The sequence below is a fragment of the Balearica regulorum genome, chromosome 6, assembly GCF_011004875.1.
Source record: "Balearica regulorum gibbericeps isolate bBalReg1 chromosome 6, bBalReg1.pri, whole genome shotgun sequence".
NCBI classification, from domain to species: domain Eukaryota; kingdom Metazoa; phylum Chordata; class Aves; order Gruiformes; family Gruidae; genus Balearica; species Balearica regulorum.
Window position 1 is genome coordinate 14,351,205 of NC_046189.1, and position 14,090 is coordinate 14,365,294.

At 35.4% G+C, this 14,090-nt stretch overlaps 2 protein-coding genes across 12 annotated transcripts in view; one reads left to right on the top strand and one right to left on the bottom strand.

Moving 5' to 3' along the window:
• Positions 1-3,902, top strand: part of DYTN (dystrotelin) — a 68,184-nt gene extending 64,282 nt beyond the window's left edge. Inside the window, exon 16 of the mRNA XM_075756409.1 lies at positions 2,951-3,902. The gene's annotated coding sequence lies outside the window, so the exon portion shown is untranslated. The remainder of the gene's footprint in view (positions 1-2,950) is intronic.
• ADAM23 (ADAM metallopeptidase domain 23) overlaps positions 1-14,090 on the bottom strand; it is a 77,424-nt gene that overhangs the window by 18,850 nt on the left and 44,484 nt on the right. For all 11 annotated transcript variants that reach the window (XM_075756397.1, XM_075756406.1, XM_075756398.1 and 8 more), the window contains 9 exons: positions 12,756-12,855; positions 9,750-9,821; positions 8,877-8,963; positions 8,326-8,406; positions 6,285-6,335; positions 5,753-5,816; positions 3,983-4,088; positions 2,424-2,543; positions 1,331-1,499 (listed from right to left, as the gene is read on the bottom strand). In XM_075756397.1, the coding sequence (XP_075612512.1) occupies positions 1,331-1,499; positions 2,424-2,543; positions 3,983-4,088; positions 5,753-5,816; positions 6,285-6,335; positions 8,326-8,406; positions 8,877-8,963; positions 9,750-9,821; positions 12,756-12,855 (850 nt within the window). The remainder of the gene's footprint in view (positions 1-1,330; positions 1,500-2,423; positions 2,544-3,982; positions 4,089-5,752; positions 5,817-6,284; positions 6,336-8,325; positions 8,407-8,876; positions 8,964-9,749; positions 9,822-12,755; positions 12,856-14,090) is intronic.

The window sequence follows — 14,090 nt, forward strand, 5'->3', positions numbered from 1 at the left end:
AGTGCTTGCTTATCTTCTAGAAAGAGAGGAAATAGTTCTTCCTAAGTCTACATCTAGTTGAATGAACTCTAAAAAAAGGACTTAGGTCTCACTAAAATTGGCAGTACATTTATCAGATACAGGAAAACCTCGCTAACTGACAAAGCCTAAAATAGCAATCAAAAGTGAGAGTTAATAGCTATAAACTTTCCATATGAAGAAGAACATGGAATGTGTTGCTAGAAAAGGTGTGACATAAGAAATAGACATAAACCAAAGAATGAAGTTTTGATTATGGGACTACAAGTGAAGTCAGTCATTAGGCATCAGCTAATAATGTCTTGTGGACACTGGAACATAATGTCAAAAAAACCCAGAAAATAACCTATACACTAATGATTACAAGTAAGTTGCACATGCGATTATTTTAATTCAACTTTTATCTCACTCTGCTTCTTAAAGCATTCACTAAAGAATCTTATCTAGGAAGCTGAAGATAAATACATCTTATGGCAGGTTTGATCAACTAAAGCAAAACAAAAAAAAGATAACATAGTTCTCTTACCACTCATGCCACTATCCAAAAGTACCAAGATGATTTCTAGGTCTCCTAGATCCTTTACTTTCCAATTTTAAAATTTTTCCTCTTGATTTTGAACCTAACCCTCTTTGAAGCACTCAAATTCATCTTTCATTACACATAAGGAAAAAAAATCTTGTATAAAGTCTAGCCCCTTAGGCAAGTATCTGTCCACTGAATTCCACAGTGGAAAGGTTTTATCAGTATTAGAGTTAAAACACGGAACGGTGAATCTGTTAATCAGAACATACCTAACACCTTAGACAACGGGACTTATGGGTAGAATAACAGAATATCATGTGCCTGAATGCAAGTGATACACTTTGCATCTGTTCAAGAAGAATACATCATCTCTGTTGAGGTCCAACAGTTTAGAATTTTAATTAAGTCATGAGGTATAAATCCATGAGCACAGGATCAACTTTATAAAGGTGTTAGTATGCAGGGAAAAAAAAGTTTTAAGTGAAGATGGCAAGTAGCTTGAAACATGGGTAGTACATTACAGAAGTCTTTACAATAACTGATGTCAAAGCTCTTTCTTCCTAGTAACAAAACCACCACTTTGGATATAATTGCAGAACTAATTTGACAACTTTGCTTTCTAAAAGTTTTATTTATGCTTCACAGAATGGCAGTCTTCCCCTGAATGTAACATTTGTGTTTTCAGATCAACAGTTGTTAGGAACACTTTCAGGTAGAGGACTCCCCAGGGTACATTAAGATCAGAGATACCTGGAGAAGCCTAGCTGCTAACTCCCAGTACAGACTCACCCCATGACCAGAACAGACTTTTCCATTAGAACCGATGGGACAGCTGCTTATATTCAAGGATTGAATTGGCAGGCACTTTTTGTCCAGACACATCATGTGAGGTCCACATGGAGCTCCATCCTCCACATAACCTAAATCTGTATCATCATCTAAAAGAACATGAGCACCACTAGGAGAAATAAGTTTTAAGATACTATTAGTCTTATGACTGGAGTCTTTTGAAAATATTAAACTAAAAGCCTCATATCTTTCTCTCATTCAAGCATAAAGACAAATGGAACAAAATTACAAAGTTTTTCTGTCTGTCCACAGCATTCACAAGATGTTGCAGTTGTCAGACTAGAAAGAAGTCTAGATAACGACTTAAATACTCAAAAAGGGCATCTTGGGCTTTGGGGGGTTTTCAGTAGTCTTAGATGGGCTGTGCTTTTTTCTTTTTTTCAAATGTTGTGTAATACTATTGCTAGAAAAATGACGAAAACCTAACTTCCCATGTGATGACATTTAAATAAAAATACCAGTGGAATAATAGAAGAGTTAAGAATCATTACTCAACCAAGATCTAACTATGTAAGAAAAAATTCTTAGCATGACAGCAGTGTTGCCAATGTCTTTAGAATACAAATGTGGTATTGTACACAGTAGACTAAAACCCATTTACCTGCCCTTTAACTGAACTGTAGCTTAACATCTTACCCTGCCACAATTCTTCAGTTTCCTCCATCTCAGCCCTCACTTCCCTACGGCTATTTATCTGAGGCTAAAATGCTCAAAAACATTGTTTAATATATGGGTCTTTGGCAATTACAGACTTCCCTCCCACACTGAAAAACATAATGCTGAGCATTAAAGTCTGACTGTGAATTCTGCTACTGGAGAGATCAGACAGAGTAGTCAGGATAACCCACATTTCACTTTAAATGTGGAATATAAGGGGGGTTTTGTGTTTGTCAAAATAAATACCACTCAGAATAATGATTTTGCTCTAAGATATTAATTACTTAAAAATCATACAATTGTACATTTATGTTTATCTTAATTCAATTAGGTTTGACAGAGGAAAATCATGTTGGAACACTGCATTATCTTTTACCTGCAGTCCACTATTCGTCCTTGATGGTAAAAAGAATTTGGGATAATTTCTCCTTGAACTTGACCAACTCGTGGAACTTTAGTAAGATTAGTACAGAGCAAAAAGCCACAGAAAACATCACTGTAAAATGAAAACATAAATCAAAAAGTTACTGGAATAATATAAAGTAAACTTACAAAAAAGAAAGACTGGCAATGCTGCTGCTGACATTAAATAATATATTACTATAAGCCACATGTTAGACTTCCAGAGTACAAATCTGGAAATAAAGTGTTATTTGATATAAATGACAAGAGGCAGAAACAAGTAATCATTCATTCTAATGCACCAGTGAATGTGAGTGTTCACATGAACACACACACAAAATTATCTGTGCTCTAAATACAATACAGTACAATTAAGAGGAGCCAAGTTGCACAAAGCTTTGTCATATCAGGCTAAACTACATTTCCCTCTCTCTAGCAGCTTGGACACCATATGTTAGTGTGAAGTTTGAATTTTTAATTTAATTTTATTTCCCTTTGCAGGACAACAGAACCATCATTCAGCATGCAGTGTGTGTACCTGAATTTTGGTAAAGAATCTGCTTTATTTGATGTTATATGTGCAATCTTCAACAGAAGAATATCAGCTTAAAATTTCCATCTCCTACTTGAATCGTCCTAAGTCATAGAAGCAGCTGGATGAATGCTGGAAATTGTATTTGTTAAAATTGCAAAAAATTTAAATGGCCCTTCAGCTAGACCATTTTTCTGCATCTCTCTACTGACCTAGAAAAGCTTTTATACAAATGAGGTTTTTAATATACATATCAGAACAACACTGTTCTCATCTAAATAAAAAATAAAAATCCATTAAACTCCTTTCCTTATGATCCTATCTGAAATGTGAATCATGTAATCCAAAACAAAAAAAACATTAATGCCACTTGAAAAACATCAAATAGTCAAAGAAGGAAAACACCATTCCAAGACTGAAATTTTTACATGCATACTTAAAAATTACAAAACACTAAGTACATCAGGAGAAATTTAAGTCTATCCACTAATGATCATTAACTTGAAAAGTAAATTTAATCAAATATCCATCTAGTAATGATCACATGCAAATGAATCGGCCATTTTCTCTATAGTATCCAAATGTTTAATGGTCCCCTCTGGTCAAAATAAAGGTTGGAACAAACTTGAAATAGCATGATCTGGTATTAATCCCAGAGCAAGGGAAAATAGTGCGTGTATTTGCAGCCTAATTTATCCCTACCAAGTCTGAGGTGTTTGTATATTATGAACTTGTGACTTTTTGCTGCCTTGTCCCCCCGGCTCCTCTGAAAGAATTAAAGTCACAGTACATTTTTCTGAAAATTTGGAATTCTTTGCAAGTGTACTGCTCAGTCACCCATGGATTTTGTCAGAACGAGCAATGGAACTTTTTCAAGATAAAAACCTTGTGAGGGAAAGAAGATTCAAAATAACGCAAAACGAACTGCTGAAACAGACATGAAAAAGTAGACAGTACTTATCTATTTAAAATACAAGTCACCTCTACCAAGTTGAACTTACTGTTTGCTACACTGAATCCATCGGTCTCCATCCTTTCCACAGTTTCCTTTTTTTGTGCCTTCTGTATTAAGCTTTTCATAACAAAATTTGTCAGATCCTGAAGACTCTGTTGATGAAGAAAGGAAAAAAGAATGCACTGGCAACATGAGCACTTTGAAAATCTGCATAATTTATTGCAGCAGTTATCTGTATTTTTTTAATACAAAATATAAATCTAACCACATGTATATGTACACAGATGGTATTTTCCAGTGACTACCATGGGAAGCTAGCATACTAAACTGCAATACCTATAGATAGCTTTTCTAAAATGATGCTCAATGTTCAAAATTTGCTCTGAACTTTTTAAAAAAGCAATCTCCACAGTGTCTGTATTGTCTTCTGCATTTGAATTTTTCTGTAGTCTAATTTTGTTCACTTCATAACAGTTGTACATAGACTTAATCAAGTTGTTTTCACTGTAATTATTCCTGATCTGTATTTCAGGAGATCAAAGATTCTATATGTGACATATACCATAAGCATATGCTCTGACATCAACTCAACATTTGTTGATTTCTCTGTGAACTCCTAAAAAATAAAATATTGAACAGTGAGAGTGTAATTTCTACTGCTTTTTAGGAGTAGAAATCTTGAATAAAATGTTTAAAACCACAATTATTTACTAACAAGCCCATTTGTTTTTTTCTAAAAATCAATTAAAAAAAAGCACAACAATTATACAATAATTGTTATTAGGAAGATAAAATATTAAAGGTAAATAAGACACAATAGTTTCAGTAAAATCACTTGTACAGAAGACAAACCAAATATTTTAAAATATAAGATACAAAGAAATTAGTTCACAAAAACATCTATTGCCTTTAATATCAATAAATGTGAAGTGGCAACATGAAGCTCAAAAAGGCATCAGAAGACAAAGAAAATGTTGTGTCTATCAAATTTTACACTTACATAATGTCTTTTCTATTGTACAACACAAACAGTAAATGGTAAAACTATATCCCTCCCTTCCTATCTTCCCTAAAACGGAATGATTGTTCAGCTTCAAAGTGGCAATATCAGCAGTAGCAGTTATGATTAGACAAAATGCAGAAAAAAACATTAAGTGCCAGAGGATAGGACATTCCGATAGTTCTGCTCTGCTGAACTGGCTCCAAGTTATTACAAAGAGCATTTAACCCCTCTCAGCTGCGAGCAATATCCATTGCAACTGCAATTCTATTTTACACAACACCTCTGGGCTTAAATTCATACTATGCATATTTAAATTCACACTGATGCACTAATTTTCCTGACTATAGGATGATATAGCAAAAAGAGGCAAGGTGGAGCAGCTTTAGCATGAACCACTGCTGAGATAATGGAACTGATGACTGTCATTAAAAAACCCAAACACATCTGTTTTGAACTATACAAAAAAAAAAAATCCTTGAACCAATTTTTTCCCCTCCAGTAAGAGTAACTCAAAGTTGCTAATATTCTGTGTGTTTTAGCACCTAATTCCATCAGAGTCCAGCATTTTCTGCCCAACCTATGCCTGCAACCACAGCACGTCAGAACAATCTCACTGTCATCACTCCCAAACAAGCATACAACTCAAAATTTCACTTGCCAATCAAGCCATAGTTTCTCACTGCAGCCTACTCTACTGAGCAGAAAACTTTAACTTACAGTGGAAGAACAAAGAATAAAAAAAAAACCTAAAAGTATAAAACAAAGGCAAGAATGAACCAGAAATAAAATACAGTTAAAGTAGAGTCAACCTACTAGATCCCCAGATATATTTGCACTGATTATCTCTTGTCTTGCATTCACCATTATAGCAACGACCCTAAACAAAACACAATGTGTTAGCAATGAAAATGGAACATTATTTCATTTCCTTCCCCTCATTCAACAAATGTCTCATTTTGAGTCTTCACACATATATTGGGATGTATAACAGTTTTCATGGATTTGGATAGATGGAGTACACGTGTAGGCCTAGATTCTCAGTCAGTTGGTGTCTAACATGTACTGGCATTTCAGCAGCTGCTTTATACTTCTCATTTAAATAGTTATAAAGAACATATTAACATGGAGCATAATAAAATATCTACATGTAAATTGTAAAGATGCCAAGCACATTTTACTCAAACTAGAAATTTTTACTATACAGAGTGCATAAAGCGCAAGCAACATTGATGTCCAAAAGACAAAATTTATGAAGCAATAGAGAAAACAGGATTAAAAAAAAATAAATCAACCAAATACAAGTTTTCAATTTGCTGGTGTGCAGAGATTTTAAAACATTGCATACCTGATTAGAATCACAAGCATACCCATCTTGTTTATGAAGATTTGGTGGACACTGAAAAAAATTAAGACTTTTTTTTTTTTTTTTTTACCATGCATAGTGTAATAATACATCAAAAGATCACCTATGGAATTTTCCTGGTTTTAAAACACAATTGCACAACATATAAAGGGTATAGATAGCATAATTAGTGCAGGAATCTTTATAGCTACAAATACAAATGAAAAAATGCATATCTTGAGCCATGAAATACAAGTTTTGCTTCTAACTTTCTGCATATTCCAAGTAGAAATTAAGGAGGTGAGGCAAAATAAAAAGCAAACCAAACCTGTTCAGTAACAGGGTATTTGGTAACTAATACTGGGGGCATGCTTGCAACATTGCTTCTGCATTCATTTCAAATTCCACTAAGAAAATAAGCAAGCATCTAGTTGTAGCCTACCAGTCCATTGCTTACAGAGCTGTGGTTTTTTGTGATGTTAGTTGTCATGTTTTGTTGGCATGGGAAACTTTTTTGGTATGAACAAGTCATTAGGTCCAGAAACCTCTGATTACTAAAGCTAGGAGCAGACCATTCTCAAAGCTTTTCCTCATCAAAAAGGGACCTGTGAAGATTTGGAAAGGGTATGCTGCTGCAATGTACCATATTAGTCAATATTTTGAAGGCAGCCTTTCCAGCTTAAGAAAGCCCTTCTTCTCCCTCCCATTAAGGATGCTCCATCTACAGAATAAAAGATTTACAATAAAATCTCAGCAATAGCTACATATCTGTAAGTGTGGATATCTCATATAAAAATATAAATATAATATAAAAAGAGGTTACGGTTAATGTATTGGCATCTATAATTACAGCCAATGCCGAGAGACATGTGATCTATCCTGAATATTTTTTTCTTCAAAGCTAAGAACTTGATGTAGTAGACGACTGCAGCAGAGATGTGAAGTTCTTGCATAACCTTGAAGCTAAATACTCGGTATTGAAAAGGAGCGTATATCACGTAAAACGTCAAAGTTGCTGTGAAAACGGAAGATGTACACAATGTTGAATATTTAGAAGAACTCAAGTTAACACAACCTTTTGGTTGCTATTTGTTCCTACGCTTTTGAGTATTAGCCAAACGTTTTCAAGAGAAATGCATAAGAGCCACAACTTTTAAAATTATCATACATGTGCACGCTCTTAAAAATCATAACATTTTATACAAGTCTTATGAGGAGCAGCTGAGGGAACTGGGGTTGTTTAGGCTAGAAAAAAAGAGGCTGAGAGGAAACGCTATCGCTCTCTACAACTACCTGAAAGGAGGTTGTAGCCAGGTGGGTGTCAGTCTCTTCTCCCAAGTGACAAGCAATAGGACAAGAGGAAATGGCCTCAAGTTGCGCCATAGGAGATTTAGATTAGATATTAGGAAAAATTTCTTCACTGAAAGGGTTGTCAATCATTGGAACAGGCTGCCCAGGGAAGCGATTGAGTCACCATCCTTGGAGGTATTTAAAAGACGTGTAGATGTGGTGCTTAGGGACATGGTCTAGTGGTGGACTTGGCAGTGCTAGGTAACGGTTGGACTCAATGATCTTAAGAGTCTTTTCCAACCAAAACAATTCTATGATTCTATACTCAATTAGTTGTAATTGTCTACATTTATATTTTAAACCATTTTATTTCATAAAATCTTACTGTTATTTCCTTTGAATCCATTCACATTTGCAGTATATTCTTAGTACCGATGCTATAGGCCAGGCAAAGAGTAGATGATGTCAGACAAATACTATACAGATACACAAAACCCCACGAGTTTTAAAAAACAAACAAACATACAGAAGTCGTATTTCAAGTCCACTTAGATTAATTAATTTATTTTTTTTAGCTTATAAGAGTTTATTCTTATGTTTAAAAACTTTTGTTAGGACTAAAAAATAACCCCCACAGTTATTTGTGGGTATGTGAGAGTGCAGTTTGTTAATCTGGTTTTTCTTCTTAAATTGTTATAAAATGAATGGAAACAAACATCAATAGCGTAAGCAGAGAAAGCATCTGCATGCATACCTGGCCAGAATCTCCAGTGCAGAACTCTGCAATATCACACTCATTCACTGCATATCGACAGTCATAGCCTCGTGGGAAAAACTAGAAAATTAAGAATACAGTTCAGGACTAAGATTATGTAAAAGCAAAATTGGAATTACTCCTCATTTTAACACTCTGTAAACACTATCTCACACATATTTGTCATTTTTTGCTTGGCTAATAATGGAACACCACAGTCTCAGTAGTTATCTCAAAGTGTTGAAAAATATTTCAGTTCCTTGATCTTTTAAAGGCTAAACTGAATTATATAATACTTTAAAAAATTTAGCTTTTTTTCATATCTGATATATAAATGCAAATAAAAGGCATTTTTACATGAATACATATCCAATGCAATCTACTCCCTTTATATTTGGGGCACTAACCACATTATTGTCTGGAATAAGTCTTACTCTACATAAGCTGTTCCTTTTCATTCTACACAAAAACAAACTTTGAACTATAACAGGTGGCACATGACTTCCACAGACAACTCCAAAGAACAATAGATACACTGCAGGAACACTCACAAGACATGATGTATTACAGCAGGGTCCATCACTACAATGAGCTCCATTAGAAAGAGAGCACTTCTTACAACAGTCTGCATAGCATTCCTGAAGAAAACATTACGCTACATTAGACAATATTAAGCGACATTTTTAGTTTTGCATTTTAAATAAGTTTTTTTCTTCACAATGTTGCCAACAAACTATTATGTACCAGCAGACAAAAGATTCAGTTCCGTACTGATGACTTGAAATTATCAGCTGGAAGAATCCTTTGCAATGCTCAAATGCTAAAGTAAAGGGAAAACAGTGACATATATTCTATAGCAACAAGGGGATTCACACCTTCTGAAGCCTCTTTACAGGTGTGGAATAGCCTGTGCCAAATGCATGCTCAAATTGCATTCAATGAAGAAAAAAAAGATTAAGGAAAGTAATTATGGGTACAACTATATTTAAATACTAGAACTAGCACTCAAATCCACAGGACAGATTTTTGCAAAAACTTTATTGGAATATTTCAACAATAGAGAAGGAAACAACAGTTTGCTTATTTTCTCCAGACACAGGCACCTATCTCCACAGCATAGATAAGCAGTGTATCGCTCCAGGCACGCTATCCAGGAAAAGCAAAGGGGTAAGCACTTCTGCAGTGCAATTCAGAAATTGCTGGGAAACAGCCACATCTTGTCATTAGTATAACAGGAAGACTGTTCTGAGGACTCTCACTGTCTTTGCACTCATTCACACTTGAAAAAATATTTTAGAACACTCCTTGAATTACATTGCTCCCTAACAATAAGCAAAACAAATTCATTTCCCTTACCAATCACATAATTTATCTTAATATGTTTTGTAAGAAAGACTTGTGGAGTAATATATAACTCTACTTGCCATTCGGAAACCACAATCACATTCTTCTCCTGCTTCTACATATCCATTTCCACACTCAGTGGTTTCAAAGAGCTGAAAGCAAACAAACAAAAAATCCCAAACCTCAAAATAAGAATAAAACTAGTATCAAATTACTTTTCTTGTCACACATAGCCCATTTCTACAATGCTACAGAAACACGCTCTCACAGAGAGTATATATGCCTTGCTACTGCAATGGTGAAGGCAGCATGTTTTTCAAGTGCTGCTAGTCAGAGTTATTCAGGCATAAAAGATGTACAGCTAAATCACTTGATTGCTAGCCCTTTTAGGAGAATACTGATTCAGAAATTATGATAAACAGATAGACAATAAAATAATACTGAAGGGGAAAACATCTGAACTTCATTCCAATTCTATGGACTCCCGTTTCTCTGACAATTTCTTCAACAAACCAGTCACAAATATAACCTCTAGGATCTACTCAGGTACCCATACTTGCTCATGAAATTAGCTACTGTCTAACAGTTCCAATGTAACATGTTTGTGCATGGAAATAATAAACATTAAGAAGCACTGCCAAAAGGAAGTTCTACATACATTATTAGTAAGTTAGAGTGACACAACCACATGTAGATAGTGCTACACAGTTACTCCTAGGACCAGATATATACAATACAGGTAAATTCTACACTTCGGGATTATATAGATTCTATACTGGTTTCACATATCATAATTTTGATTAAAGGTGATTTAAGATATTTTTCAGTCTTGTCACAAAAATAATTTTGCAAAAGCCTTGTCTGTTTTTGATATAATAATTCTGCTTTTAAATGCTATAAGAATACCAAGAATCTCCAAATTTAACTGGGATAACAGCAACAGAAACACGTTCATCACTAGAACATGGTTGAAATGAGAAGTTAAAAGTTAACAAGTTAAAATGAGAACAGATAAATCTACAGCTAGATGAGGGTGAAAGATGTGAGTAAACACATTCTTTCTGCATGGGCTTAGTGGCAGTACAGCTGTTAAGGATCATCAAGATATGAAACATAACAGAATACAATACAAATTATTTATAAACTTGGATGGAATTCTTCTTCAGTACTTTGGAGGTGGGGGGAAGGAATCATAATGCCTAATCAAAAAGAAAGAAAACATTTTACTTTCGTTGCATAAACCACATAGGTAATCAATAGCATCTACAATATATTAAATATCACCTAAAGATTAAACACATCATTTTCTACCTTACCTTCCAACCTCCAAATAATAGGATTCAAAACATTGTATGATTCCCCCCCCCCAAGTACTTTAACTTCAAAGTTGTGAAACACTGTCACAGATAACATATAAAGATAATTCAACCCTTCTCCTGGTAGCATTTTCACAAAGTAAATCAGATTTTTATTCTTTATACAGTCAATTTGACAATTTGTTCACATTACCTTGCTAGACAACCATCATCAAAAAATGAAGCTGTGTTTTTCTTTCTCCCTACTTACTCTTTTCTGTATGAATTCTTACATGCTTTTCTATAAGCAAAGATTGCTACCCTGGGAAAAGATTAAAAAACATTCTAACAAAGCAAATTTTTTTTCGGTTAATTGTGCAAGGTGGTGGCCTACCAAAGATAGAGCACAGTAAACAGAACAGCCTAATAGTCTCATGTGGTATTAAGTTCTACAAGGACAGCAAATTTGACACCATGATTAAATAGAATATTAACACTTTGGATTGATCTTACTTTGCAAAAACAGCCAAATGGAATATTTTTATACTACTCAGCTTTAGAAGGATGTCATGCTAATATTGCCTTAGAAAAAAATAGGACCTTGGTAAGATTTTAGGCAAAAAAAAGCAATGGATGGTACAAGGAAACAGTTATAAATTACAGAGTTTGCATCTGAACATGAGGCAGCAGCATACTCAGGTGGCCAAGGCAGCCAACAGCATCCTGGCTTGCATCAGGAATAGTGTGGCCAGCAGGAGTAGGGAAGTGGTCGTCCCCCTGTACTTGGCTCTGGTGAGGCCACACCTCAAGTACTGTGTTCGGTTTTGGACCCCTCACTACAAGAAAGACATTGAGGTGCTGGAGCGTGTCCAGAGAAGGGCAAAGCTGGTGAAGGGTCTGGGGCACAAGTCTTATGAGAAGCAGCTGAGGGAACTGGGGTTGTTTAGTCTGGAGAAGAAGAGGCTGAGGGGAGACCTTATCACTCTCTACGACTACCTGAAAGGAGGTTGTGGTGAGGTGGGTGTTGGTCTCTTCTCCCAAGCAAGAAGTGATAGGACAAGAGGAAAAGGCCTCAAATTGCTCCAGGGGAGGTTCAGGTTGGATATTAGGAAAAATTTCTTCAATGAAAGGGTGGTCAGACATTGGAACAGGCTCCCCAGAGAGGTGGTGGAGTCACCGTCCCTGGAGTTGTTCAAAAAGCATGTAGACATGGCACTTCGGGACATGGTGTAGACGACATGGTGGTGTTGGGTTGACGGTTGGACTTGATTATCCTAGAGGTCTTTTCCAACCTTAAAGATTCTATGATTCTATGAAATGAAGTTAACTTTGAGAACAACCACAAGCTGCTACTGTCTATATGATGCAAGCTGCTGATTTCCAGTTCCTAGTGTGGTAATCGGCATTCTTCTCAACCTCAGACAAAAAGTCCAAGAATCGAATGTATATATGTGGAGCAGGCACTACAACCTCACTTCTAGATTTATTCTGCACTACTTCCAGCTTAATAAGAAGTGCATTTATGCTGAACGGAGATGTATGTAGCTGTGAAAAATCAACTGCAATATTTGTCATTATTTGAGCATGAAGAATTGATGGAAAACAAGTTGCATTCCTTTTAAGATTATTTTTAAATGTTATGAGAATGAACAGCCAGCTAATTACAAGCAGCCTCAAGAAAATACCCACACAGACATTTGAATAAATTTGAGAACTGATGGCTGTTAGTGAAATTATTACATTTTCATTGCAATGTTTAGCAGAGGTGCTGACTATCAACATATTTATTACCTTTGTTGGCCTGTTGAAAAGACAGGCACCTCCCCCACGAAGTAAAAATTCTTTGTATTCTGCAATGCTGCATTTGGAGAATTTCCTGGAATGGTATACCCTAAAATAGCAAAAAATTAGCTGAGTAAATGCCTTGAAACACCAACAGTTACTGGAAGGGGGTGAAGGAGTCACAACGTTTTTTTTAATACTGTAAATCCCACTTTCTTACAACCACTGCGTACAACAGTTTGTCAGCTCAGTCTTACTCTCAAACAATAAAATCAGAACAAAAGAAAAAGTTTTTAAATATTTTGCATTTTTATATTTCTATTATATCGATCTACAGTATATGAAGCTGTAGTCCTCCAATATTCTTAATAATGTGAAACCACATTATCATAATAGCTGCTACGGACCCTCTCGATTGCATGCATAATCCAGTGTTCTCGTGGGTTTGTTTTCCCTGCAGTTTCAGTTTAAAAGATAGATTAGATCCCAGATACCTGATTTCATGCCAGGGTTTTAAAAATGTTCAATCTGATCCTGGTTAATTTTAAAAATAAAAGTAACTGCAGCTGTAAGAACAGCTGTATAGGGTCAGACAAAAAATTCACTTTACCCAAATCCCATCTCTGATTTTGGCCATGAGAATATGCCCAGGGAAGAGTAGAGAACAGAGCACTGTACTATTACTTGCAGAATATTTATCCAACTTCCAACAATTTTCAGCTCAATTACTTTCTCAGGAAGCCTTCTTTTGTCTTATTAAATAATCTTCATTGTATTTTCTCCCATGAATTTGCCCCAAATCTTTTAGCATCTAGAAGATGCTATAGCAAGATATTTCATAGCTTAATTACAGACTGGTAAAAGAACAATTTCATCCCGTTTTTTGTCACGTGTTTGCTAGTCTCATTTCATATCTCCCTAGCTCTTACACTGGAAGAAACAGTGTAAGAACTCTCTCATATTTCCTCATCTCCATCTTTTCCCCAGCCTGATGAAAGCATACTTTATTCGTCATTTCTCACACAGAAACTGTCTGATATTTTTATGAGCCATGTTTTGAGATCTGGGAACAAGAACTATTCACACTATTAAAGATGGGGGTAACCATGCCATAAGGAGGTTCTCCATTCCTTTCCTAGCAGCTCACTGCTCCTGAGCTGACATTTCCCAATTATTATTCTATATATAAAAAATGTCTTCTGGCACTGATGGAGTTACATGAAAAGGCTTTACACTGCAGCTAATTATTCACTCATTGCATTAGTCAGTTGGTTTTCAGCTTCTGGGTGACAATCATCTGCTCCTGGCATTTTTTTTTTTTACTGTTACTTTATCTACAGAAGA